The sequence below is a fragment of the Zingiber officinale genome, chromosome 11B, assembly GCF_018446385.1.
Source record: "Zingiber officinale cultivar Zhangliang chromosome 11B, Zo_v1.1, whole genome shotgun sequence".
In the NCBI taxonomy this organism is placed as follows: domain Eukaryota; kingdom Viridiplantae; phylum Streptophyta; class Magnoliopsida; order Zingiberales; family Zingiberaceae; genus Zingiber; species Zingiber officinale.
In genome coordinates, this window is record NC_056007.1 from 84,753,418 (window position 1) to 84,780,578 (window position 27,161).

A 27,161-nucleotide genomic window follows, 5' to 3' on the forward strand; every position below is an offset into this window, starting at 1 on the left:
TTTATTTTCTCCATGATGCAATTTAATTATAATTGCATTTCCTTTTAAGCTTAAACTTTTAAAGCCCAATATCCCTTCCATCTTTACCTATTGGGTTTTTAAAATTTTTCTAGAATCCAATAATACGAGTCCATTATAATCGTATCAATAATCCAATATCGTTAATACAGTAAACATATTTGCTCGCTATTACAATAATATAAATTTAATTTATAGACTCTGCGTGAAACTCTTCCACTCTTCTTATTTCTATTGATTAGAAATCAATCTAACATTTGATCATATCAAACTTTATTCAACAAATTTAACTCCTTGAATTTGACTTTCTCAACGGGAAATAAGGAAACCAATACTTGTGTAACCCTCTATGGTTCAGGGATACAACTAGCCATGGATTCACAACTCTTTGTGAGTTAGGATTATACTTATCCTTTATTCGGGCATACCCTTAATAGCTTCATCCTATGATTAACTTCTTAATTAATTATAGGACGTCAGAACTAATTCTGATTAACACTCAACAAATCATGGTAAGCGTGTCTAACTGCACCACCCCATGATTCCCTAGGTATCACTAAATAGTGCCTACAAGAACCAGTCGATTATGGTTAATGTACAGTTCGATCCCTTCATCTCATATATCCTGGTTAACACTACAAGAAATTTTGGATTTAACCACACTTAATAGACAACAGTTTTTCAAGAAATTGTTGTCTTTTTTCCATTTAACAACAGTTTTATTGAAAACTCTTGTTGTTCACCATAATATTTTTTAAATAACAACAGTTTTTCAAAAAACTGTTGTCTAATGTATGTCAAAGACAACGGTTTTAAAAAACTATTATCTTTTAGTGTTGCTTATGTGATAATATACAACAGTTTTATTAAACTATTGTCTATTGAATGTTGTTGAATCCTAAAAATACAACAGTTTTTTTAACTTCATGAAAAAAACCTAAAACCCACTTCTCCGTGACTCTTCAATGAACAAAAACCTATCTCCGATTCCTCCTTCGCAACTCCTCCGCGAAAGACGCTCCTCGTCGCTCTCGCTGCTTTGCCTTTAAAGTGTTAGTGCATCGACTTTTCGGCGTTTCCTTGGGAGGTAGAATTTTTTGAAAATTTTAAAAAAAAATTTAGAATATAAACTAAGTCAGTATGACACATTTAAGAGGGTAAATCGATTAAGCTTCAAGAAAGCCTATTTCGAGTACCAATAAAGTGAGAGTTTATTTATTTAATAACCTACATATATAAATCTAAACATATATAAAGTGGGCATCATCGCATTGCCAAAGAAGAAGAGTTAGGTAATGAATTTCCTTACTCTTATACTATTGACCTATTCTTTCCTATTTGGAGATGTAATCTATGTGTGATTGATTATGTTAATTAGAGTCAGATTGTGAGATATCGAAAAATTTAATAAATAGGGTTATTTGAGAAATAACCTTATAAAAAAATTTTCAGAATTTTTAGAAATTTTCTGAAAATTTTTTGGAGCTCGTACGACAGATTTTGAGGGGATCAATTGTGGGTTCGGATTAAGCCTGTTTAGGATATCCGTTTAAGTGAGAAAATGTTTATTTATATAATTCCTTTTCCTTTATTTCTTTTTCCCCCAAATCGCCGAACCCGTGCCAATCCCGATCCTTTCTCCCCTTCTTCCTCCTCTGTTCTCTCTTGCGGACGATCGACGCCGACGGGAGAAGGCTTCAGCTCCGACGATCTTTTCTCTGCCGGCATCGACCCTTTAGCTCATATCCAGCCGAAGTTTTCTCCTCCTCGCTCTAATCTCTCTGTTCTCTCACGGGGACGAATCGACGCCGAGCGTGGATGAACCGACGCCGACGGTCGCCGGTGTAGATCTATTCTCGGAGCTTGCCGGAGATCAATCAAGGAGGCACGGATCATCTTGATCTCCTCTTCTCAACCCATCCCCGAGTTTTCCTCCCAGTTCTGCCGATCCTTTCTTCCCCGATCCGTGCACCGGCTTGAAGATGCCCTAGGGTTTCGAGGGTAAGCAACCGAAACCCTTCTTTCCTCTTGATTCATTGTTGGATTCATGTTGATTCATGGATTTGTGCTATGTTCTGGTGTTGTTGGATCCCTGTTGGCTCCGATCAGTTGTCGCGAAGACAAAGGCGTGCCCTAGCTGTGGATTTGATTTGTGATCTTCAATCTTAATCTGATCAATGAATTCTTGTGTGATTCCTTCTTGATCCGAATGATTTCCAGTGTGGTTCTGTTCTGATCAGTGATGTGTGCTAGATGGTGATCTAGAAAAGCTTACACTTCTTACTTCTCCAAATCTAGAATTAAATCGTAAGTTAGATTAAATTACAGTTACTTTATCATTTCTTAGTTTTTTTTCTAACTTACATTTGCAATATTTGCATCTCGATTCATTCGATTATGTTCACTTTGTATTCAACATGAAGCTAAAAGGTGTTTTGTACATATTAAAGACTCTTTGATGGTTTTTTTAGTTTCAATCTACTGTTCTTTTTAGCATCTTTATCCTGCTATAATGTTATTCTTTAAGATTATGTTGCATTGATTTCTAAAAGTTGCATGACGTCTCTCTACTCTGCCTTCAAAACTAATGATTTATGTTGTTTCAGGTAATTACTACAGTCATTCCTACTATAGTTGGTGAAAACCTTAACGTGTTCATGACTTTAAAATAGTATATTCCAGATTTTCTTAAAGTGAGGACACAAATTTAATGAGGAATATACTTTATAAGCTGTTAACATCTAAATTGGTATCCTATGCATCAGCTTGATGATGTAATAGATCTTGAGATTCCAAGAGAAAGAAAACTTGTTTCTTTAAATGATGAAACTTAAATTAAAGATTAGAAAGTCAACTGATGTAACATGCCACTCCACTTCTCTTTTTATGATTTAGCTCATGATCAATGTAAACTTAAAGTGTTAATCCAAAGTCTATGGTTAATTTCTGGATTCATTTTTATTTAAGGCATTCTTTCCTTTAATGGTCTCTTTTAGAATTTAATCTATGACTTACTCCTTAGCATCATATGGAGTGTGTGGGAACATTTGCATTAGATTGTACCTTTTAGAATTAATGCTGCTTTATCACTGGGAAAAATAATGTTTGCATGGTTTATAATAGAAGCTTTTTATGCAGTGACATTGAATGAAAATTCTGCTTAATAAGAAATTTAAGAGCCACCATATTGTTTCAAGGGGTTACCATTTATGTTACATAAATAACGCTTTTTGCACTTCTGTTAGATGACTAGATCAAATGGTTTTTATGGTTATGTAACATTTATGCAGTGCAATTGGAATCACGTGTACAGTTTAGTTTCTAATTTGTAATATATATCTTTATTCGAATAGGTGTCCTCAAGAGTACTGGGAAGAATGCCGACAAGCTAAAAAAATGGAGAGACTTTAACAAATTAAGGAGCACTAGGAGCTGCAATCCCTCCTCTTCACCGACATCTAAGTAGAAAATCTTATGTTATATTGTTCTACCTTTGTTTTAATAGTATTATCATTTTGTTGGTTGCTTATGAAATTTTGTTGGTTGATTATGAAATTTCTTCAGAATATTATAGATATTATTTTTGAATGTTAGAAAATTGTATATTAAATTTTATTTTGAAATTTAGTATTTTGAATGATTTATAATATTGGAAAATTGTGTATTAATTTATTTTTTTTATCTAAAAAAGACAATAATTTTTCACCGTTGTCGTAGATAGTTTAAAACTGTTATTGAAGACCCTGTTATTAAAGGTAGACGCTCAAAGACAACGGTGAAAAACTGTTGTCTTTGAAGGAAAAGACAACAGTTTTTCACCGTTGTAAAAATGTTGTCTTTGCCTTCAAAGACAACGGTTAAAAACTGTTGTCTTTGGGCACCCCTTTTAACAACACGGCATTTAACAACAGTTAAAAAACGGCTACGACAACGGTGAAAAACCGTTGTTGTTAGGTTTTTTTTCTTGTAGTGTAAATCTACAACCATTGGTACATCAAGGATTGCATATTGATTCGACAACCATGTGATATATATTATAGTGATATCGCATGTGTAATTAAGAAACTCCTTTCTTGAAGTATATCTTGCAGCTCTGATCAGAGACTTTATTCATTATAAAATAATATATTACATAGGATATCCACACTTTGTGGGTGTGTGGTGAATCCCCGACTACAATACACTGACTCCTATATGTTTCGTTACTACACCCAATCTCACCACCTGGTGACCCTAATAGAGTCGATAAATGAGTCAAAGTGCAGTCCCAATATATAGAGTCTCAGTGTTGTCCCGGGTCATAAGGACTACTAGTGTACAACCACAACCAAAGACTTATCCACTCGATAAATAATAACCACTTGGAAAGTCTGTGTAAGGGATGTTCGATGAACTCATCATATAATCATCTATCTGTATGTTTAAACATCTCTATGTCCTTACCAATAAAATATGATACACTATATCACAGATGCTAGTCTCTAGCTCAAGCAATCTTTTATCCTTATTTATTAGGCGACTCAATTAACTAGGAATAAATTTAAAATATACAGTGAATATTAATGTATTTCATGATGACCATTATATGTACCACCACATCTCACTATAGTATATTTAAGGACTTTATCTATGCATATAGCATGTGTATAAAGATAAAGTAAATATCAAACGGAATTAAATTATATTAAAATAAAAGTTATTTATTTACAAGAGGCAATAAAGTCCTAGCCAACAGTTGGCTTTACAGGTACCTACTCTAACAATTAAATACTTCACGTGTAGTGAAATAGGGCAATACCGCACAAAATGTCCAAAGAAAAGAGAGCTCAAGAAGTTGGAGCATTTAAAGAAACGGGAAAAGAAGAAGTGCTCAAGTCGAGGGGGAGCTTCAAGGGTAAGGGTGATATATCCTAACTTGAATTACAATTCAAATTCTTATTCTCCCATGCATATTAGAAATAATGAGTATCATCATTTTCCCATGCTTAATTTTGGTTTTAGATATCATGATAGGAGTAGGGTAAATGTTAGAAATAACCCTAAGGTACCTATGCATGATAGACCTAGACATATTAGATTCTCATTACCTAAAAAGAATCCTTCACTAGTCAGGTTAGGTTCTATTAGTATTTGATCTCTGTGTCTAAGTGTGCAGAAGCTTAGAAGCACAGGAAGTTGAGCGGAAGACATAGCTAGCGAGAAGGATGGCACGGGAAGAGAGTCGACGGGCTCGGTGCATCCGAGGGACGAGGTGATGCGGAAGAGTACACTGGCGGACGAGAAGGACGCACGCGGTGGTCCGAGGGACAAGATGTCAGGGAGGAAGTCTGCTCAAGGAGAAGGCTGGTAAATGAGTTTGGGTGAGCCCTATTTCGGTTGGCCTAAATCACCCGAGCGATCGGAACAACAAGAGAGCTAAAAGGGAGCTGTAGAGCTGCTGGAGGCACCCTCAAAGGAGTTAAAGGCGCCTCTGTGCCTTTTAGTGGAAAGACGCCTTCAACCCACCATGGAAGGCGCTTTCAACTACTTGAAGGCGCCTTCGACTATGCTTTATCCTTTGGCGTCTCGATGGAGGTACCTTCCAACCCCGAATAAGATTTTCCAAGGACTATAAAAAGACCCCTGAACCTAGGAAATAAACATCAACTCTATTATTCATTTTCTAGCAACTGTCTGAGCAATTAATGAGTGTAAGAGGCTTCTCCGCCTTTACCGAAGGAGATCTTTTAGAGATTTTTCATTGTCCTTAGATTAACAACCACCTACGTTGTAACCAAATAAATCTTGTGCCTTGTCTTTTTAGTTGTTAATTTAATTTACTATTATTGTTTCTTTTAATTAGAGTTGAAAGAACGTGAAGGGTGTTATTTTTTGTTATTAGGCAATTCACCCCCTCTTGCTGGCCACCAGCAGTCCAACAAGTGGTGTCAGAGTCCAACCACCTCAGAAGGACTAACCGTCGACTGAAGCACCGAAACGATGGTCGGACAGACAATCTTCTAACCGAAGTTCGAGGGAGAATTTGCGTCATGGAAGAAACGCAGGGAGATATTTTTCAAAACTGATTTAAATTTTTTATTAATAATTAAATATGGTTTTGTAGCTCCCAAAGACCCCCAAGGAAATGAAAAAGAAGAGCATCAATAGATCAAGAAGGAGCAAGCAGATTTCGTAGCAAATGGATGAGCCGAGTTCTATCTACTCAGCGTACTTCCACCCCAGGAAGTAAATCGGATCGAAGATTACGAATCAGCAAAGGAACTTTGGGAGAAGTTTCTGGAACTGCACGAAGGAACTTCTGAAGCAAAGCTCGCAAGACAGGAACTGCTCCAGAACCAACTGACGAACCTCCAGATGGAAGAAAGCGAAACAGTTGCACATCTGCACTTGAAGATCAAAGAACTCATCACCAGACTCACGAATCTCGAAAAAAATGTAACGAACCAAGATTCATTAAGGTATGCTTTAAACGTATTTCCTAGGACACCTAAGTGGACCTCTATAGTCAACTCATTTTATATATCTAAAGACCTCGAAGTTAGTTCATTAGAAAATTTTTTCCCCACATTTAAACTTCACGAATCTAAATGTGCAGAGACGAAAAGGGAGCCTAGTCAGAACATTATCCTGAAGACAAGAACGGATAATCCAGACTCTGAAGCGTCATTTGAGGAAGACGAAATGACTCTAATGGTAAGAAAATTTAGTAAATTCATTAAATCTAATAAATTTAATAAGTTACGGGCAAAGAAGCACTTTCGAAGCAAGAGAAGGTCTGATGCTACAACTACCAAGGGGAATGACACATCAAAAATGACTACCCAGAACTAAAGAAAAAGGACAAGAACAAGGGACATAGACCAACAAGATCCAAGCACAAGAATTTGAAGGTCACATGGGATGAATCATCGTCCTCTGAGTTCGAGATCGAAGCCTTCTCCAAATTAGCCTTATTGGTCGACCACCAAGAAGAAGACGAAAGTACCTCAGAAATAAGCATCAATGAAGGGGGAGGATCATCAGAGGAAAGCTCTTATGAAGGGGGAGCATCAGTTCATGAGGTAAGTGAGGTACATGCTCTTTCACCCGAACAATCTTTCCAATTTATCAAAATACTTTCTATAAATTTATGCAAATTAGAAAATGAAAATACTGATTTGAAAAGACAATTGGCCAAGGCACGCCCATTAGAATTATTTGATAGTTTAAAGTTAGAAAATAAAAAATTAAAAGAAAAAGTAGAATTATTCAAATATAATTTTGCATGCACAAATACCTATAATCATTCAAATGTTAGACCTATCAGTAGGCTAAATCGGTATTTATGATTTCATAGGGGTCAACTTAGAAAAATTCTCAGAAGTTATATACCCCCCAAATTTTTAATTAACCCAGTAGGAAGGAACCTATATTGGGTTCCAAAATTATATTTGGATTGAATTATTTTTTTGAGCTTTCAGAGAGAAAATTAAATGTTTAATTTCTTTAAGAGACTTTGTCTAAAAAGCGGTTGTTGATCCAATAACCAAGAAGACTTAGTACATCTCTATAGCCTGGAAGATAATTAATAAAATTAATATTTAATTGAATAATTGTTAAACATTTAAATTAACTAATGCTTTCAATGCATGTCAAAAATTCTATCAGAAATTATTTAGAAATTTTTTATTCCATCACTTATATTTTAATAGTTAGAAAATTTTTTCAAAGTGTTTTGGTTTGACTCAAATTTTTGGGCTTACACCTTAGTATTTTCCTGAAATTTTTTCCTTAGACTTTTTACTAACCTTTTTCTTTTAATGTGATCAAAAGGGGGAGAAGTGAAGAACAAGTCTAGGAGAAGGGTACTTGCAAAACTTAGAAAAAAATTTCTTTTACGTAGAAAAATTATTTTACTTAGAATTTTTTTTTACAAAAATGAAAACTATTTCTTTTTGTGGTTTACCCTAACTTAACTTTGGTTTGATCACATCAAAAAGAGGGAGATTATTGGAACCCCGTGGTAGTTTTGATGCAATCAACCAAGTCAGGTTATGTCCTGTTAGTATTTGATTTCTCTGTCTAAGTGTGCAGAAGCTTAGGAGCATAGGAAGTCGAGCGGAAGACGTAGCTAGCGAGAATGATGACACGGGAAGAGAGTCGACGGGCTCAGTGCATCCGAGGGACGAGGTGCTTCGGAAGAATACATCGACGGACGTGTGCGGCGGTCCGAGGGACGATAAGCTGGGGTGGAAGTTTGCTCGAGGAGAAGGCCTGAAAATGGGTTCGAGTGAGCCCTATTTCGGTTGGCCAAATCACCCAAGTGTTGGGATCTAGCACGCCAAAGACACGGAAACACAACGAAAAAATTACTAGATCCTCTTATCCAGCAGATCCATGCGAAGGGAAGAAACATTTTTCTGAAAACTATACTAAGCTACATAATAGGATTATACCTTTGTTGCGTGCCCTTCGCAATCCAGACAGCAATCTTTTTCTCTGGATCCATATCTCAGCACGTTCAAGCGTCCGCGCCTCTATGGTATCCACACGAACAATCTTTGTCTTTGCTTGTCTCACAAACAAAGCAAGATGGAGAAGAAATTACAAGGTTGTGCTAGAAACTACAATGGTGATTTCAGCCAAGAGGGGAAGGAGGAAGAAGAAGAATGCCAAGGGTCTCACCACTTGTTCATCTACTCAAAATTATCATCCAAATGATATTTATAACCATCCCATGGTATACCAAGAGTCTCCACCCTTTCATGTTCTAATCTAATGGCTCAAAATCAACATTCAATCCAATGGTTCAATTTTGACCATTCAACTTCCTTGGTGAACTCAAGTTCACCCAATGAGTCCAACCCATTGATTCTCAAGCAACTCGACTTAATCCAACAATTGGATCCCTTTGAGTCTAACTCAATGAGTCAAATTCGGATTACACTTAATCTATTGATTCATCACATGAACCCATCTCCATATCAACTTGTTCTTTGTGTGTGACCCTATAGGCTCTCGTAACGTTGGCAATGTACCCAAATCAACATTTGTGATACACGAACAATGAGTGACATCTAGCAAGACATCATTGCTACCCAAGTGATGAGAAAGTCGAGATCCGACCTAACCTGTCCATGGCTATCATCATGTATGACTTGGTCCCTCTATCCTTGATATCTAAATTGATCAATGAGGCATAGACCGTGTCATCCTCTTATCAATCTTTGTGTTTTTTGATCTCCAAGTAGACACACTTAAACAAATGAACTCAATATCTCATTTGATTTATTTACGCATGGTCATGCTTTCTTGTGTCCTACTAATCAAGGGGCCCACAGATAGGGATGTAAACGAGCCGAACCGAGCCGAACAGTATCAGGCTCGAGCTCGGCTCGAGCTCGGCTCGGCTCGAGCTCGGCTCGTTTAAGTTATATTCGGGCTCGAGCTCGGCTCGAGCTCGAATCGAGCTTTTATCACAAGGCTCGAGCTCGGCTCGTTTTAGAATTATCAGGTTCACGAACAGTTCGAGCTCGGCTCGTTATTAGCTCGATTATCAAAGTTAACGAGCCTAACTCGTTAAGCAAGCTCGGACTCGTTTTCGGGCTCGTTTAGAGCTCGTTTTTGGCTCGTTTTAGAGCTCGTTTTTTTGCTCATTTTAAGGCTCGTTTTAGAGCTCATTTTTTTGGCTCGTTTTAGAGCTCGTTTTTTTGGCTCGTTTAAGGCTCATTTTTTTTTGGCTCGCGAGCCTATAAACGAACATGTTCGCGAGCTCATAAGCCGAATAACCTTAAGCTCGAGCTCGGCTCGATAAAACTGTCGAGCTCGAAATCGAGCTCGAGCTCGGCTCGATAAGATAAACGAACGAACTCGAACGAGCTTTTTACCGAATCGAGCTCCGAATAGCTCGCGAACCGTTTGGTTCATTTACATCCCTACCCACAGATATCGCTTCCGTCATATGGAAGGGATAGATCTCATCTACAACACTCACATCCCTCCGTATAATTCATTACATACACAGTGATCGACTTTATAGTCCACCCTGTTACGGGTAACGTTTGACGATACCAAAGTATACAACTCCTTATGTAGGGAACCATAGTGACTTCAGGTCTAAGGACTATTCATACCAGTAGTCACATGAGAATATTTATGGCACTCATACGACGATCCATGAAATATTCTCATGGCGGGTCATTCAATATATATTCTCTAATATATACTCATGTGTCAACCTGATATCTCATATCCATGACTTGTGAGATCAAGTCATCCGCTGACCTACATGCTAGTCTCAACGCATTAATATTGTCCTTGTATATTAATGTTCGACTATGAATAGTTAAGAGTAGTGTTCTCTACAATATCTCACTATCAATTCAACCAATTGATATACTGTAGATAAGAACCTACTACCCAAGGGCATTATTATACTTATTCAATTGGCACTGAACTGAAATAAACATAATAACCAAAACCTTTGTCTTTTATTAATAGTAATATATGATACAAAATGTGTCCTTTACAATCATCTCATAATTGGTACTAGGACTAATACTAACACCAAGCGATCAAAGCAGCAAGAGAGCCAAAAGGGAGCTGCGAAGCTGCTGGAGGTGCTCTCAAAGAAGTTAAAGGCGCATTTGCGCCTTTCAGTAGGAAGGCACCTTCAACCGACCATGAAGGCGCCTTCGACCAGGTAAATATTGTCGTTGCCAAAGGATAAAGCTTTATCCTTTGGCGTCTCACCGGAGGAGCCTTCTAGGCTATTGGAGGCGCCTTCCAGCTCCGGATAAGATTTTTCAGGGGACTTAAAAAGACTCCTAGACCTAGTAAATAAAATATCAACTCCAGTCTCTATTCCCTAGCAATTGTCTGAGCAATTAACGAGTGTAAGAGGCTTCTTCGCCTTCACCGAAGGAGATCTTTTAAAGCTTTTTCATTGTCCTTGGATTAACAACCACCAAGGTTGTAGCCAAGTAAATCTTGTGTCTTATTTTTTTAGTTGTTAATTTAATTTACTATTATTGTTGCTTTTAATTAGAGTTGAAAAAATGGGAAGGGTGTTGTTTTTTGTTGATAGGCAATTCACCCCCTCTTGCCGGCCACTAGCGGTTCAACATATGAAAGTATCTATAGACAGCAGAAAAGAAGGGGTGGATCAAGAAGCACAGACATGCCAAAAATTAGTCTTTAAAAAAAGTGAGGCAGTCATCCGGCAGCATATGTGGTCGCGCATATGTGGTGGGAATAATTATTTGGTGGTCACTGGGAATATTGTAGGACATTTATATCTTCGTTATCTTGTCGCCGTTGAAATCGACTTGGTGTATATATACCACAAGCCGACGATAGGCGGTGTAGGGGGAGAAAAGGCGGCCATGGAGAAACAATAAAAAGTAGAAGCGAGAAGCTCGACGAAAATCAAGGAGCGGATGAACAGAGGGGGAGAAAGCTTACAAAGAAGTTTAGTCGGCAAAGAGCGACGGAGAAGAAAATCGGTGAAGAGCGATGGAGAAGAGCATGCGCGAGGAAGAAGACACAGTAACGTAAAAGAAAGACGGTGAATAAGGGTATATAAACTCGGAGGAGGATGGCTATTCAGAGCCTTCCAATAGAGGGCTATGCAAAACAAGGTCGAGATCTGGCCGTTGAATTTGAAATGGTATCTGTCACATCAACCGTGGATATCCGCCTGTCACATCAAACGTGTGGCGACAAAAAGCAGGACACATGGCGGCTGACGACAGGGAAGCATTAATGAGACTTAATTAAAGGACATGGGCAGCGTGCTCGGCATTAATAGCAGGAGATTTGCATAGTCTTCAAGAAATTAGGATGATGTCAACGACCATTATGAAGCACTCACTTGGCAAAGGAAGCGGCGGGATGTTGAAAAATCGCTAAGTGTCATCGTCAAGCATCCCAATCAGCAAAAATCTCTAACTAAGAAGTGACCGAGTGGAAACATCGTCATAAAATGACTCACGGCGAATAATCATTTTGTCTCATAGCCAAGCGACGGCTCTAAACACAGGTCAGTAAGTGACAGCCGAGCGACAACTTTAAACCCATGGCAGAAAGTAATTTCAACATTCACCATAGTCGAGCGATGACTCTAAACCCAGAATGCAACTTCATAGGCATCATAGCCGAGCGACGACTCTAAATCCATATCAGCAAGTGATAGCCAAGCGACATCTCTAAAACCTAGAATGTATGATCGACTGTGAGGTCACTAAAGACACTGCTCATCGCATCTAGTCAATCGGACTTATAACCTCCTTCAACTAGATTTGAGGGAAAGACTTGTGATGCGGCGATAAAGGGAACCCACCAAGCGTGGGTCAAAGGCAAAGACAACAGCCGACGTGAATGTCAAAGTCAAGGCGGCCAAAAGAAGGAAAGAGCTAGCTGAGCAAAGTCAGCCGAGCGAGTGGCAACGTGCCAACCGGGCATGAAGGATCTTGATTGGCACAAAGGCTTATCTGAGCAAATCGCTCATCCAGCCGGGACGACCATATAGAGGACATCAGATGCTCATAATAATGACTAAACAAAGACTAGTCTGATCGGATCGCCTGTCTAGCCAGGGGAGGAACGATGTACTAAGCCTGAGCGACCATAGAGAAGAACATCCTTGAGCAACAGGATGGGGAATACTGGCCGAGCAGCTCCCCCACTCGCCCCAACAGTGGAGTAGCTCATCATATCCCTCTGGGAGTTAGTGTCGTTGACAACAGAGCGTGGTCAATGGCAAAATTGTACGACGGAAGCTTCTATTGTCATATCAGGGATTTGCGAGCCTTGTTAAGGACTGATGTTAGAGACACTTTCCTGACATGTATTTTCATAGGTCAGTTGGAAAATTTTGCACATGTCTTGAGAAACATGCACGTCTATTACCAGAACACTATATAATGAGAGGGTCCATGTACCGAGAGAAGTATGCGTTATCTGTGCTATAGCTTTTGCTGTTGCTACAATTTTTTGCTATCTTTTTTACTATTACAGTAACTGACTTGAACATCGGAGGGCCAACGATGTAGACCCTTTCCTTGTCTCGGCATCGACGTTCTTTATGTTGCAAAGTGGAATCGAGTTTTCACACAATCAACCGAGGAGTCACATCTTTAGTTAACCGTCTTCATCATTTTCGTATAGGAACATCCATATTAAAAGTGTCGAGAGAGAGAACCTTACCCAAGCAACAAATCAATTAATTAAAGCCAATGAAAGAACAATTGGAGAGGTAAACTTGAATTGATTTGAAAAAAAAAAAAAAAATCTTCCTGAAGTATGATCTTAAATGCAAATCTCAATAAGGAAGCAACAAGCTACCATAGCATTACCTGCATTTGTTTTCTTCTTCCTTTGTGATTGCCACTCTGAAGTGGCGTTCGTTTTCTTTCCTCTTGTATTTCATTATATAAATCATATAATGTTTCATACAACCATTTAGCATTTATTTTATTTTATTTTTCATAAGTACAAACCTTGTACGTAAATTACTAATAGATTCATGCTAAATGATACCAAATGCCAATGGGTACTTGTCTTTTATTCCTTTACTTTGGAAACCTCAAATTAGGTTTGATTTTATTGCTGTAGCATTAATTCCTCTCGGTATCCAATTTACTTTTGAAGAAGGTGGAAAATGTAATAAATAAACTCAATGTTCTTAATTCGAGTTAAGGTTAGAGTTTTAAGGTTATTTAAAATGTATATCATTTGCACTAAATTAGCTAAATTAAAAAAATCATATAATTGATTAATAGACAAATATATTTTAAAAATATTTATATAATTTGTGGTTCTTTCTTCACCGTTCTATCATCATAACGATTAGTTTGCGTTTGCTTCACCGCACAGTCAGTGGGCTCCACCGTAGTTTTTGTCAATGATACAATGCCAGCTCATCTCGTCCCTGTTTTCCCTTCCTTTCTTCGTATATCTATCTATCTTCGTGTCAAATCAAACCCCTACCATAAACCCAAATCCATGTCGAAGTTCTCACCTTTCTCCTCCCTCGTGCCTTGTTTTCCCTTCTTCATCCTTCTTTTCCTCTTCTTCTCCTCTTCCTCCTCTGCCGCCGGCGTCTCCGCCTCGATCGGCGACCTACTCCGGGACCACGGCCTCCCCGGCGGGCTCCTTCCCAAGGCCGTCGAGTCCTTCGCCTACGACTCCGTCTCCGGCCTCCTCGAGGTCCGGATCGACGGAACTTGCTACGCCCGGTACGAGGACGGGCTGGCGTTCTTCGACCGCGAGGTGCGCGGCAATCTCAGCTACGGCGCGCTCCGGGGGGTGGTCGGGTTCTCGCAGGAGGAGCTCTTCCTGTGGCTCCCCGTGAAGGGGATCGTGGTGAAGGATCCGTCCTCCGGCGTCATCGTGATAGACATTGGCCTCGCCCGCAAGCGGCTTCCTGTCGCCGCGTTCGAGGACCCGCCGGACTGCCTCCCCGGACTGGAAGAAGCGGCGGGCGGGCTAGGTGAGTGGATTAGCCTAAAAAAGATGAGATCTTGGTGGACGTTTCGCTTCTGGATGGGGAGGTTTATACGATCTTGATTGCCCCCTTCTTCGTTCTTTTTGCCTCTCGATTAGAAAGTTCCCGTTTCTTGATCCATGTCAGACCTCCATTTTCCGTTTAAAAAAACTTGCTTTTCGTTGGCTGTTCACGGCGCTTTTGATCAAATCCCGATTTCACCTCTCAGAAGTCTAGGCAAATCAATAAAATCATTATTTTTTTCTTCTCATTTTGATCTTATGCCACTCAAAATATTTGCTAAAATTGCTGTTTCAAGTATTGAATTGTGGGAGCGAAAATTGGAGACATCAGTAATAAATATAATAAAACTAATTTTATGTTGAGGAAGAAATTCATGCAACTGAACTAAATAGCTTATATATTTGATGATGACAATGGCATGCCGTTTGCATGATTACATTCAATTTCATCTCATTGGCTCTGTGACCTTTTCATTCTTTATCTTCTTTTTTTTTAATCTATGAATCTTGCATGCCAAGTAGTGAAGCTTTTCATCTTGTTTCCTTCTTTTCTGCACTGGTGTTCCCCTTTTCTCAGTATGGGTCCTTTCTCGTGGTATGCTGGTGACTGATAGCATTCTTTTTGTCTCATGTCTATCAATCACTACCTGCGCATTTCATTCATTAAGTAACTCAAGCTTCACATTCTAACAAGTTGTCCTATTTCCGTGCAGTTACAGTAGCCACATTTCATCTTCATGATGTAACTTACTCTGCACGTTCTAACTTTCTTTTTTTTTTCAGAGTTGCTTGGCAGGAAAGGCTTTTGGCAGGAGAGATAATAATTAAGTGGTAAATAGAAGAGAAAGCTCCAAAATCTCCTCGTCTTTTCTTCCTGTAATGTAACTCATGGAAAGTGGAACTAAATACTTTAATTTGGTCATGGAACCAAATCAAACGACGAACTTACGGAAATTAATGAGAGGCGAACAGTGGAAGCTTGTGGATTTTATAATTTAGATTGAAGATTCCATGTCACAAACTTAAGGATATCATTGGCAGTTGTTGGATCCAAGAGTTTTGCCATCTTTTGATTTTGACATTTCTCTTTGAATTATGAACTCGAAGCTTCTGCGTGCGTTAATGGCGTCATGTTTCCTATCAGTTTGGCAGTAGCAGTTCCTCGTGCAAGCGAATTGTATCTGTTTCCATGACATGATCAAGGAATCTTCACTATTATTTACCAAGTCCAATGCTTAAAAATCTAGGTGTATTCAATCTAGATTTTTATAAATTTTACAGAAATCTAGTGGTATTTAGGTGTATTCAATCTAGTTTTTTATAAATTTTACAAAAATCTAGTGATATTCAAATTAGATTTTTATAGAGTTTTAAAAAGTCATATGGTATTAAATTTGACTTTTTAAAACTCTATAAAAATCTTTTGGTATCCAAAGTTTCAATAGATTTTTATGGATTTTTTTAAAAATCTTTAGATATAAATTTTAACCAATAAGAGCTTTCCAAAACACTTGGTACAATTTTAAAAATAAAATAAAAAGTCTTCTCCTCACCCTTGAGATTTCTATAGACTTCAAATCGCTTTAATTTTTTACAAATAACTCATTTCTCTTCCCGCTCCTTGATTTTGATTATTTCTTTAATCTTAAAGGCTCTGTCCTTGTCCAACCTCTCGGTGACCTTCATCAACCTCTCAGCATGCATTTCATACGAAGTTGAGAGTCCTTTGAAATGTCGTTATTCGACGTTATAACGACAAAAGAATAGATCAGAACGAAAGAATAGATCAGAACGACTGTAACGAAACAACAGCCACTTGTAGCCTTTTCTCCGGCAACGACTCATAGCGACGACTCACGGCGGCGGACTATAGGTGGAGATTTTTTCTCCAGTTGCTCGTGATGGAAAACAATAAGTGTCATTCGGTGAAGCATGCGTGGGCCGGAAAGGAGGAAAACAAATAGAAAAATTATTTGAGGTGGTTGGTGATGCTTCCGTCAACTACTTGCGAGCAGGTCAAAGTCAAAGTCGATTTGGACGGCAGCGCTGTGCGTAAATGGAAGAGAAACTTGAGACATAATTAGGTTTTAATATAAAATATATATTAATAAATCAAATTAATTCTCAATTTGATTAATAAATAATTTAATAAAGTCTAATGAAATTTGACCTAAAAATATTCTATAACATTTATTAAATTTTAAAAATTCCTAAATAAATTTTATATATTTATATTTATCTATTTTAATAATATTATTACTAATCAAATTTCTCAATTTAACATTTTATTAAAAATTTGACCAAATTAAAGGGTTGACCAACATTTTGGATCAAAATTATAAATAAAAATATTTAAAATTATTATAATATTGTTGGATTTAAAATTATATTATTAATTTTTTTTTTAAATGAGACGTTATCTTTTCTTTATTTGTAGTCAAAACAAGATTAAAGTATAACAAGTTGAAGAAGTTTTTTATGGATAAATATGCTATTTATTATTTTATTAAAAAAATTAATTATGTATTTTATGTTTTCTTTGAAAATAAATATCGTGTGAGATCATGACTGCCTACGTTTTTCCAAGATTGAATACATCCCTTTAAATCCACACGTTTCCATGAACTTTATAAATATCTGTAAAAGTCTTGTAAAAAAAGTCTATAGAACTCCATGGAATTCTTTTCACAACTATATGGGATTCTATAAAAGTCAATAAAAATCTATCAACTCTACAAAATTCTATCATTAAATAAAAATCAATGAAAGTCATTCAATCTCTTGATTGAATACACCCCCGTAAGTAATGTTAGCTGTGAGTATAGACATTTGAGTTAGAGAGGCAAGTACGTGGAGGTTTTCTCGTCGGTCGAAGAAGGAATTCTGTCCAAGTTTCCCGAGATCTTCCAGTTCTCATCTACAAAATTCCATCTTTTAGCGACAGAGGATTAGGGTGTAGGATTAAGTTGGCTTATTCTTTAACATAAATAATTAATTGTCATTAAGAAAATTAGATCTCAATTAAGCGAGCTAATATTTTATTACATATAAAGAAAGTTTGGATTGGATTTAATTTGTAGATTTATTAACCCAGTTCATTAGCATTGATGCACTGTTAATGATGGATGAGTTTTATGATGTATCTAGTCCCCGTAGGTTGGGCCAGGTATATAAAGGAAGAGATATGGTTCATTAGGCTATGCTGAATTTTGATCTCTTCCTCTTACTTCTTCTCCCCCATTGAGAAGGACCTAGGCCTAGGGTTGCCTACTCAATCCTATGGAAGACATCCGTTATGCTTGCTGGATCTCTGATGACAAGTAAGAAGCAATAGTCTTACGATGGATTCATGTCAGCTCTTCGCTAGCTATTGTTTCAGTTTTAATATTACTTTAGAGATTGATGATAGCTAGATTCTGTTGTAGATGTATCCTTTAATTCATTATTGATGTATCACAATTTTTACAATTAGCTAGTATCAGAGCTAAGGATTAGCTTATTGTCAGTTTTTAAGGTGTAAGGATTATTTTCAACGATTTGGAACATATACATTAATTTTTACATTTAATTTCATATGGATGAGCGAAATCGAAGAATATTCGTTGAATGTAGCATGGATAGGTTAGGATTTAATCTATGAATCAAGGTTTTCGCATTATCCGCGAAGAACACGATTGGCAATGTGGTTTTAGGGTTCTTTGGGCTGAAAAATCATGATAAAAAAAATTAGATTTTTCAGTTACCAATCAATGGGTAATCGATTGATGTTCACTAATCAATTACCATACGGGTTCAATCGATTAAGATGCTCAAAATCACGAACAGAGAGTTTTCAAATCGATTAGGTTGATCAATTGGTGTTTACCAATCAATTAGCATGAGAGTCAATCAATTGAGATTGCCAGATCGCGATGAAGGTTCCCAAATCGATTGGGCTAATCGATTGGTGTTTACTAATTGATTAGCATGAGGGTCAATCGATTGGGGTTGTCAGATCACGACAGTTTCCAAATTGATTGGGTTGTTCGATTGGTGTTCATCAATTGATTGAGCCAATCAATTACTTGAACTTGATTTGCGAATAGAGAGTCTCCAAATCAATTGGGTGATTGATTGACGTTCATCAATCGATTACCATAAGAAGATAATCAATTAAGGAATTTGAGGATGCCCACAAAGAGTTTATGAATCGATCGGCTGATCAATTAGTTTTTGCCAATCAATTTGGCAATTGATTAAGATTTTGGGTTGTCCATAGAAGGTTTCTGAATCGATCGGTGAATCAATTGGAGTTCATCAATCGATTAGAGTAGATGAACTGTAAATAGTAACCTTCGAAATCGATTAGGGGATCGATTGTTGTGTACTAATCGATTACCAATGTTGGGCAATCAATTAGTGCATGTGTGAATCAATTCTCATATATTCTTAATCAATTAAGAAATGTGTCAATCAATTGGTATTTGATATCAATCAATTGATAACTGAATTTAGCTCAATTTTTAATAGATTTTTCCTAGATTCTTCTTCGTTCTTGCTACTTAGTCAAACCTATAATATCACCAAAGCGGGATCTATTGGGGAGACTAGGAGTATTAGTGTAGAGGGATATATTGTTGGATCGAGATCGCGCTAGAGGGGGGGTGAATAGCGTTCGTGGCTATTTTAACTGAATCGAAAAACTATCGGAGTAAAATACGTAGCAGAAAGTAAATGCAAACACACAGAGACGCAAGTGGTTACTTGGTTCGGAGCCTGTGGCGACTCCTACTCCAAGGCCCACGATCTTTGATCGCTTTCGGTGGGCAACAACTATAAGCTCGTTAAATGTTTACAATTTGAAGTATGATAATTAATAACAATAAGATATACCAACAACAATGGAAAGGTGAAAGAACTGAGCTCCGGGTCGTCGGGATGATGTTGCAGCACTTCGGGATCGACTTGTTAGCAGTAGGAAGTAGAAAGTTTGCTTCTGAAATCGTTGATCGAAGCTGCACCCTAAGGCTCCCTTTTATAGCTCTGCAGACGATGATCCAGATCCCCAAGTCTCGGGATCAGGTTTGACCCGAGGCGGATCGGTCGACCGATCCCCTGTTCGGTCGACCGATCAAGTGATCTCTTCCTATCTGATCCGCCCGATCCTCTCGCTCCTCTTTGTTCTGGTCAAACTCCATCCGAGGTTCGGTCGACCAATAAAACGGTCCGGTTGACCGATAAGCTCTTCTGACTCAGCCCAGTTAGCCTGATCCAGTCGACACCCAACCTAGGTTCGGTCGACCGATCCCCTGGTCGAGCCCGGTCCAACCTCTAGAGATCTGATCTGTTGATTTGTGGGTTCGGTCGACTAATCCCAAGGTTCGGTCGACCGATCCCGGTCACTTCTAACTCTGCATAAAAATGTTAGTCACCTGCAAAACAGAGTTAGAACACAATAGAATATATAAACGAATAAACTGACAGCCTTCGGACTGTCCGGGTCTGACTTCGGGTTTCCGACCGGAAACCCTAGGTCGACCTGACGCCTACTGTTCCCTCTTCGGGGAACGCGTCCTCACCTACTCCACTCAGGAGATTTACCTGTTGCCAGTGCGATCCTCCAGATGGACTAGACTTTTGCTCGGCGCTCGTTGCCTCCGGACTTTCTGCTGGACGCCCACTTCCCGACCCGTCCAGTCTTCCACCTGGTTCGCGACACCAGGACTTTTCACCTAGGGTTACCACCCCCTAGGACTTTCGCCTGAAACACTCGACCCGCCAAGACTTTTCGCATAGGGTTACCACCCCCTATGACCTAGGGTTACCACCCCCTAGGGTTTTTCCCTTGCCTAACCGCAGCTAAGATCCTAAAACACTCAATTATACACATTAGATAACAATTAAACTTAACTTTGAATCATTTTGCCATTATCAAAACTTGAGTTCGATCGTCGGATGCTTCCCGCACCAACATATATATCCATGCTAAGGGTGATTGACCCAATGGAAAGTCATTCTTATGTCGGATGTATGTTTAAGGAAACTCATGAATTAAGTTAAACTTCTAACTCATGTGCATGGTGTGTCTACCCAAAGGAAGGAGCATTATGTGGTCGATTAAAAGTATTGTGAGTGATGGTTGAAAACATAAGCTAACTAAGGAAGCTCATAAATAGAGTATCATGCGCATAATACGTCGACCCAAAGGAATGCGAGTTATATAGCAGATGAAGGTAATTATGAGTTGTTTGGAGAGTTCCAATAACAAGTTACAATTTAGTCTAAAGACTTAATGTAATATTATACAAGGTATCTCTATTAATGCTCATATAGTTGCATGTTTTATTTGTTGTATTTTATTATTGCACAACTATAGAGATACATGCCTTATTTGTTAAATTGAGCTATGTTCTTTATTTTTGTTTATGTAGTACTCTCAATGTTTGTTAATTTGAACAACATCTCTGTGCTTACTAACACAAATTTTGGATAATGGAAAGAGCATATTACAATTTTATTGGGTTGCATGGATCTAGAGTTTGCATTTAAGCATGATCGCCCTGCACTTTTAACTAATGATTTCACTGCAAATCAAAAAGTGATCTTTGACAAGTAAGAGTGATCAAATCACATGAGTCTGATGATCATGAGGATGTCTATTCTGGAATCACTTAGGGGGTTTAATAACTGATAATGAGGATGCCAAAACCTTCCTTAAGGAATTAGCGAACCGATTTGCCTTAAATGAAAAGGTCTATATTACTACACTTCTCACAAAGTTAGTGCTCATGTGGTACAATGGGAAGGGTAATATTAGGGAGTATATCATGGAGATGTCCAACTTGGTTACAAGGCTTAAGGCACTAAAGTTAGACATGTCTGAAAGTGTCCTTGTAAACCTTATCCCAATATCTTTGCCTACATAGCTCACTCTTTTTAAGATTGGCTATAATACTCAAAAGAAGAAACATCTACTAAATGAGCTCATAGACCAGTGTATATAGGAAGAAGAGAGATTGAGGGGTGACACATCTCATAGTGCTCACTATGTATCCTCATCTCAGTGTTCAAACAAGAAGAAGAAAAAGGGCTCAAGCATGCCTTCCCTCATGCCTTGGCCAACTGCACTAATGGATAGTAGTCACTCATGATTTACCTCCTCCGTATTAGCCTAGGGACGGATTGACGGGGGTGCTGGGGTCGAGCGAATTGCCTTTTGCGACACAAGAAGAAGAAAAAGGGTAATGGTAAGGGTAAGGGTAAACAATTGTAGTGACTGGGGTTTTAGGGATTAAGGTGCAAAAGCAATAAGATCTTGACCCAACTTATTTTTTTTTTTTTAAAAAAGAAAGGTCATCTGAAGAAGGATTGCCCTAAATATGTCAACTGACATATCAAGAAAGGCAAACTTCTTATCTTTGTTAGTTCAGAAATCGACCTAGCTACTGTACCTACTAATACTTGGTGGATAGATACTTGTGCAACTACTCGCATAAGTGTAACTATACAGGGTTACCTCAGGAGCTAGATGTCAATTAATGTTAAAAGATTCATCTATACGATAACTGGCAAGAAGATAAAAGTGGAGGCATGCAATAGGTGTCTTTTGAGTTGTTTAGGGAACAATGTCCTTTTGAATTTGGAAAATACATTTGTCGTGTTGCCCTTTAGACGAAACTTAATTTTTATTTCATTTTTGGATAAATCTGAATACACTTGTTGTAGTGTCCAAATTCAGTTTACGCAAAACCCCAATGCATAATTAAAATAAGTTAAAATATTTAATCTAAATCTTGAAATATGCCTACTAAATACACTCCCATTATGGTTAATAATTACACGAATAGGAATTAATACATTGATATTAAATCATTTAATTATTAGACCTAGTCTATATTAATAGGTGTTTGATAAATCTTTATTAATTGCACATAGAGGATTTAATATATCTTATAGGATTTAATATATTTGGTATTAAATCAGTGAACCTAGTCTTTGAGCCATAAAAAAATAAACTTGATAATAAATTATTTAATTATTAGACCTAGTCTTTATTAATAGGCATTTGATAAGTCTTTATTAATTGCATGTATAAGATTTAATATATTTGGTATTAAATCATTGGGCTAGTTTTTGAGCCATAAATGAATAAACTTGGTAATAAATTATTTAATTATTGGACCTAATCTTTATTAATAGGTGTTTGATAAGTCTTTATTAATTGTACATATAGGATTTAATATATTATATAGTGATCTGGTAATGATGGGGTCCCATCGAAGATGGGTCAAAATAAGGAAGATTGGCTGACGTGGAAGACAAAGTTAAGCAGGCCAGCCAAATGGGCCGAGCAGATCGTGTATGGCTGAGCGGATTAGATATTGCCTAGCAGATGGTACTAGATCAGGAGGCAAGTACACCGGACTCTCCTCGGCCGGATAAAATTACCCTCCGATAACAAAGAGAACTAAGCAGCAGGTGGTCTTGTCGACCGAGTTTCGCGTCCGGTCAAAGGGGGATAACAGATAAGGGTTAGGAAGCAAGGAAAGAGATTGGCCGACAGACCCTAAGGATACTGCTAAGTGGAGATAAGCCAGCTCCGACCGACTGCACATGACTTCACCAAATATTTTATCATATCCTTTTGAGAGTTTGTGCCACTGACAGCTGAGCATGTCTAGTAGGGAATCATACTTTAGAAGCTTCTAGGTTGTCACATCAGAGAACTGCATGATTGTTTAAGTTATAGTATCAGAGATATTTTTTGACTTATATTTTTCTAGGATACTTAGGAAATGTGCCTACGCTTTGGGATACGTGCACGAACATTATAGTGACTCTATAAAAGAGGTTTCCCATCTACTGAGAGAAGTATGTACAACTTCGTTTCTACACACTTATGCTATAGTTTCTGTTGTTTTACACATCGCTAGAATTGACTTAAGCGTCAGAGAGCCAACGACGAGAACCCCTTCCCGGCCTGACACTAACGTTCTCTATTTTGTAGATCGCGAAATGTCTTCATCGGGTCAAAGAGAGCCCACATTCCCAGTCCACCATCTTCGCTGATTTTGGATTTTGGATAGGATCATATAAGATTTAATATATTTGGTATTAAATCATTAGACCTAGTCTTTGAACCATAAATAAATAAACTTGGTAATAAATCTTTTAATTATTGGACCTAGTCTTTATTAATAGGTGTTTGATAAGTCTTTATTAATTGCACGCATATAATTTAATATATTTGGTATTAAATTATTAGACCTAATCTCTGAGCAATAAATAAACAAATTTGATAATAAATTATTTAAATATTGGACCTAATATTTGAGCAACCAATAAATAAGACATAGGGGAAAAAGAGAGATGTCGTCCCCTACCCTAAAGGAGAAAGAAGGCGTGGGTTTTTGTGGTGAAAAATCGAAGTAAAAGGCATGCCCCGATCATGCCCCTAGTTCTCTCGCATCCAAAGTGGATTTTACAGGCGTTTAGACACAAAAGGCACGTTCAATACCTCATTGTTTATTTTCTTGATGTGTTATCCAGAATATATAGGGTGTAAATACCATGCTTAAAGAATGTTTACGCATTGACTTTTATGTTGCTTAAGTACCTATTTCTTAATGCGTTATCCAAAACATATAGGGTGTAAATACCATACTTAAAGAACGCTTATGCATTGAACTTTTTTATGTTGTTTGTTGCTACCGAAGTGATCCGGTAGTAAGAGCGGGTCCCCCCTTGTGAAGTCAACGCTAAGTGGAAGTCACCGGGACAGCCGTCCATCCGGGTCCGACCGGATGGACGGCCGGCCGGTGTAATTGAATACCCGGATGGGTCCGGTCGGCTTGCCGACCGGACGATATACACTGATGGTTGGAAGGCACCCTGTCAAATCAGGGTTCCGGCGCTCAGTTGAAAAGGTCATGGGCCGAGCTGACCTCTAGGCCGACCAAAGCCATAAGGCACCACTGCTTATTAGTCTCCACAAAGCACAAGTAAACCCCTGCGGATGTCCAGCCGGATGTTGAGGGAGCTGTCCGCCCGGGCGACAGGTTTGGAGCTAAGGGGAAAAGGACAAGGGACTTCTTTTTCTGACAACTGGTAGGTTTCACGTGTGGGCCATGCTCCAAATTTTGTGACAGTGGATTCTGCTGTCCCATCGAGGACATGCTTTGACTGTAGCGGTATGGGTCAGGTGAGCTTTCTGACAACCGCATACCGAGGAAAGGACAGAGGACACATATGCACCTTGGTATGCGTGCCCTAACCCTTCACAACTCTATATAAAGAGTCTCAGACTTCGCCGGAGGTACGTATTCTGAGACTTTGGGAGCCACCTTTTTCATCGTTGCTTACCTGACTTGAGCGTCGGAGGGTCGCCGCCGGGAACCCCCTTCCCGGCTCGACTTCTATGCAGGTTCGCCGGAGCTTCGTTCCAGCAGTCGAAGAGCGCTCCGTGCCCAGCGCCCATTGATTCAGCCTTCGGACAGGATCAATTTGGCGTCGTCTGTGGGAACGCTCCTGCATCCGACCGGAAACAATGGATGAGGCTGGACGACAACACACGGTGACGCTTTCGACGGAAGAACTCGACGCTCTGGTCGAGATAAGGGTCGCCAAACTTGTGGAGCAAAAACAGAAAGTATCTGCCGAGCGGCCGGAGCAACAAGCAACATCTGCGTCGGGTGGCCGAGCGGAAGCACCTCAAGCCACCGCTGCATTCCATCGGGCGCGTATTATTTGGAGGATGAGGACGGTCGACAGCTAGATAGGCCGTGGAGCGCGAACCACCTCCAGCCTTACCGGGCGGGGTGAAAGGTGTGCCAATGTAAATCATCCTGTGTACTTTTTTTCGACTGAATACTTGAAATGCAGAAATGAAAAATCAAGAGAACAAATATAAGGCATCGTCAACAAGGAACGAAGGCCCCGAGCCTTTCGGCCGGAGGTAAATTAATCGAGGCAAACGCTCGAGGACCGAAGGCCACATGCAGGAAGCAAAGTGGTATAATATGGCGCTAATTCTTTGTATATTTCCTGTTAGCCTGTATCCTCATAATGCAGGAAGCAAAGGTGATAAAAAGGATGGCAAAAAGCTTTGCCGAACGACAGAGTCAAAATTAGCCTGGAAGACCGTCGAGCTCCAACGTTAAATATCGAGAGACGAGCCGGCGTCTATAAATAATCCGAGCGGAAGACCATCGAGCTCCGACGTTAAATATCGAGAGACGAGCCGACGTCTATAAATAATCCGAGCGGAAGACCGTCGAGCTCCGACGTTAAATATCGAGAGACGAGCCGGCGTCTATAAATAATCCGAGCGGAAGACCGTCGAGCTCCGACGTTAAATATCGAGAGACGAGCCGGCGTCTATAAATAATCCGAGCGGAAGACCGTCGAGCTCCGACGTTAAATATCGAGAGACGAGCCGGCGTCTATAAATAATCCGAGCGGAAGACCGTCGAGCTCCGACGTTAAATATCGAGAGACGAGCCGGCGTCTATAAATAATCCGAGCGGAATATCGTCGAAACTGCGATTATCCGTATTCTCCGCCGATATCGTTCGACCGATTCCAAGTTCCGCTCGGACTCGAGGCACAAAGGTTCTGGTCGGTTTATATCGAGCGACTCTTGATAGCAACACAGAATGATAGTCGTCCGATCGGAAGGGCTTGGCAAAGTACTTGCAAGAATGCCTCTCAAATGCCGCAGGTGTGATAATAGGCGAGCGGGTAACACACATATTAGCAAAGGGACAAAGTGCAAGAAGATAGAGTGCACGAAAGGAAAGCATTTCATTGAAATTAAAACCTTGGGCCGAGTGGCCTAAGTACAAAAAGGTTCATATTCAGCCGAGCGACCAAATTACAAGAATTACTCAATATAGTCGTAGAGGTCCCTCGGAATATTGCTCAGGAGCTCCACCTGATCGCCGGCTGGAATATTGGTGGACTTCGGAAGAAGGCCCTTCGACTTCAGATAGGTCATAGTGGCCGTAATGGCCAAGTCGAAAGCTGAGTACATCCGCTCGTAAATTTTCTCCGAGAATTCAGGCTATCGGATGTGGTTTTGTCGAAGAGCGGCCACTCGGCTCGGCTCGGCATCCTGGTATTCTTTGAAGGCCGCCTGGGAGCTTGTGAGGGCCTCATTCAGATGCTCAATCTTCTCCGTGTCGGCCGAGCGGCCCGCCTTCTCCCGGTCAAGCTGCTCCGTCAGCTCCTTTATCTTCAACTCCAGGCCTCGGGCCTCAACATTCTTTTTCTCCAAGTCGGAGATAGCAGTATTCTTCCGAGTGGTGGCCAGAGTTATTTTTGTGTCAAGCGACTTGACTTGTCGCTCGGACTCGGCCAGGGCGTGGGCCTGATCAGCTGTTTTCTTCTACTCGGCCGCCAGTAGAGTTTGAGCTTTCTTTAGCTCCTTTTGTAACTCGGCGTACGAGGGGCCTTGAGAGCCGCTCGGACCGCCTGCCGCCTGCAGTTGCCTTATCTCCTCGTCCGCCATAGCCAGGCGGCTGGAAACCGCTATCTCTTCCACCCATCTCTGAAGCAAGAAGGCGCAGTTGTTAAAAGCCGAGCGGAAAAAATACAAGCGAAACCTCAAAAAAAAAAAATGAACTTACCTCCGTAGCCTCCTGCATGTGGCTGTTGGCTAAGTTCCGAAGGGGGATCAT

The 27,161-nt window shown here is 39.4% G+C and overlaps 1 protein-coding gene across 3 annotated transcripts; it reads left to right on the forward strand.

Annotated features, from left to right (window-relative positions):
• Positions 1-1,629: 1,629 nt before the first annotated feature.
• Positions 1,630-15,680, forward strand: LOC122035036. 3 transcript variants are annotated; one of them, XR_006126870.1, is made up of 3 exons: positions 1,630-2,019; positions 2,128-2,325; positions 15,289-15,680. XR_006126870.1 is itself a non-coding variant. In XM_042594398.1 (2 exons), the coding sequence occupies exons 1-2, from the start codon at positions 14,002-14,004 to the stop codon at positions 15,324-15,326; spliced, it is 525 nt and encodes a 174-aa protein (XP_042450332.1). In that variant the 5' UTR covers positions 13,960-14,001; the 3' UTR covers positions 15,327-15,656. The 3 variants fall into 3 exon arrangements, 1 of the variants encoding a protein (XP_042450332.1); XR_006126869.1 differs by lacking the exon at positions 15,289-15,680 and adding an exon at positions 3,372-3,407 and having other exon boundaries at positions 1,630-2,325; XM_042594398.1 differs by lacking the exons at positions 1,630-2,019; positions 2,128-2,325 and adding an exon at positions 13,960-14,488 and having other exon boundaries at positions 15,289-15,656.
• The last annotated feature ends 11,481 nt before the right edge of the window (positions 15,681-27,161 follow it).

What these genes read in the sequence shown, in the direction of transcription:
- LOC122035036 (XM_042594398.1), top strand. Translation starts at nt 14,002, where the DNA reads ATGTCGAAGTTCTCACCTTTCTCCTCCCTCGTGCCTTGTTTTCCCTTC. An exon ending in AGAAGCGGCGGGCGGGCTAG is followed by an intron (nt 14,489 to 15,288) that starts GTGAGTGGATTA and finishes TTTTTTTTTCAG; the next exon opens with AGTTGCTTGGCAGGAAAGGC.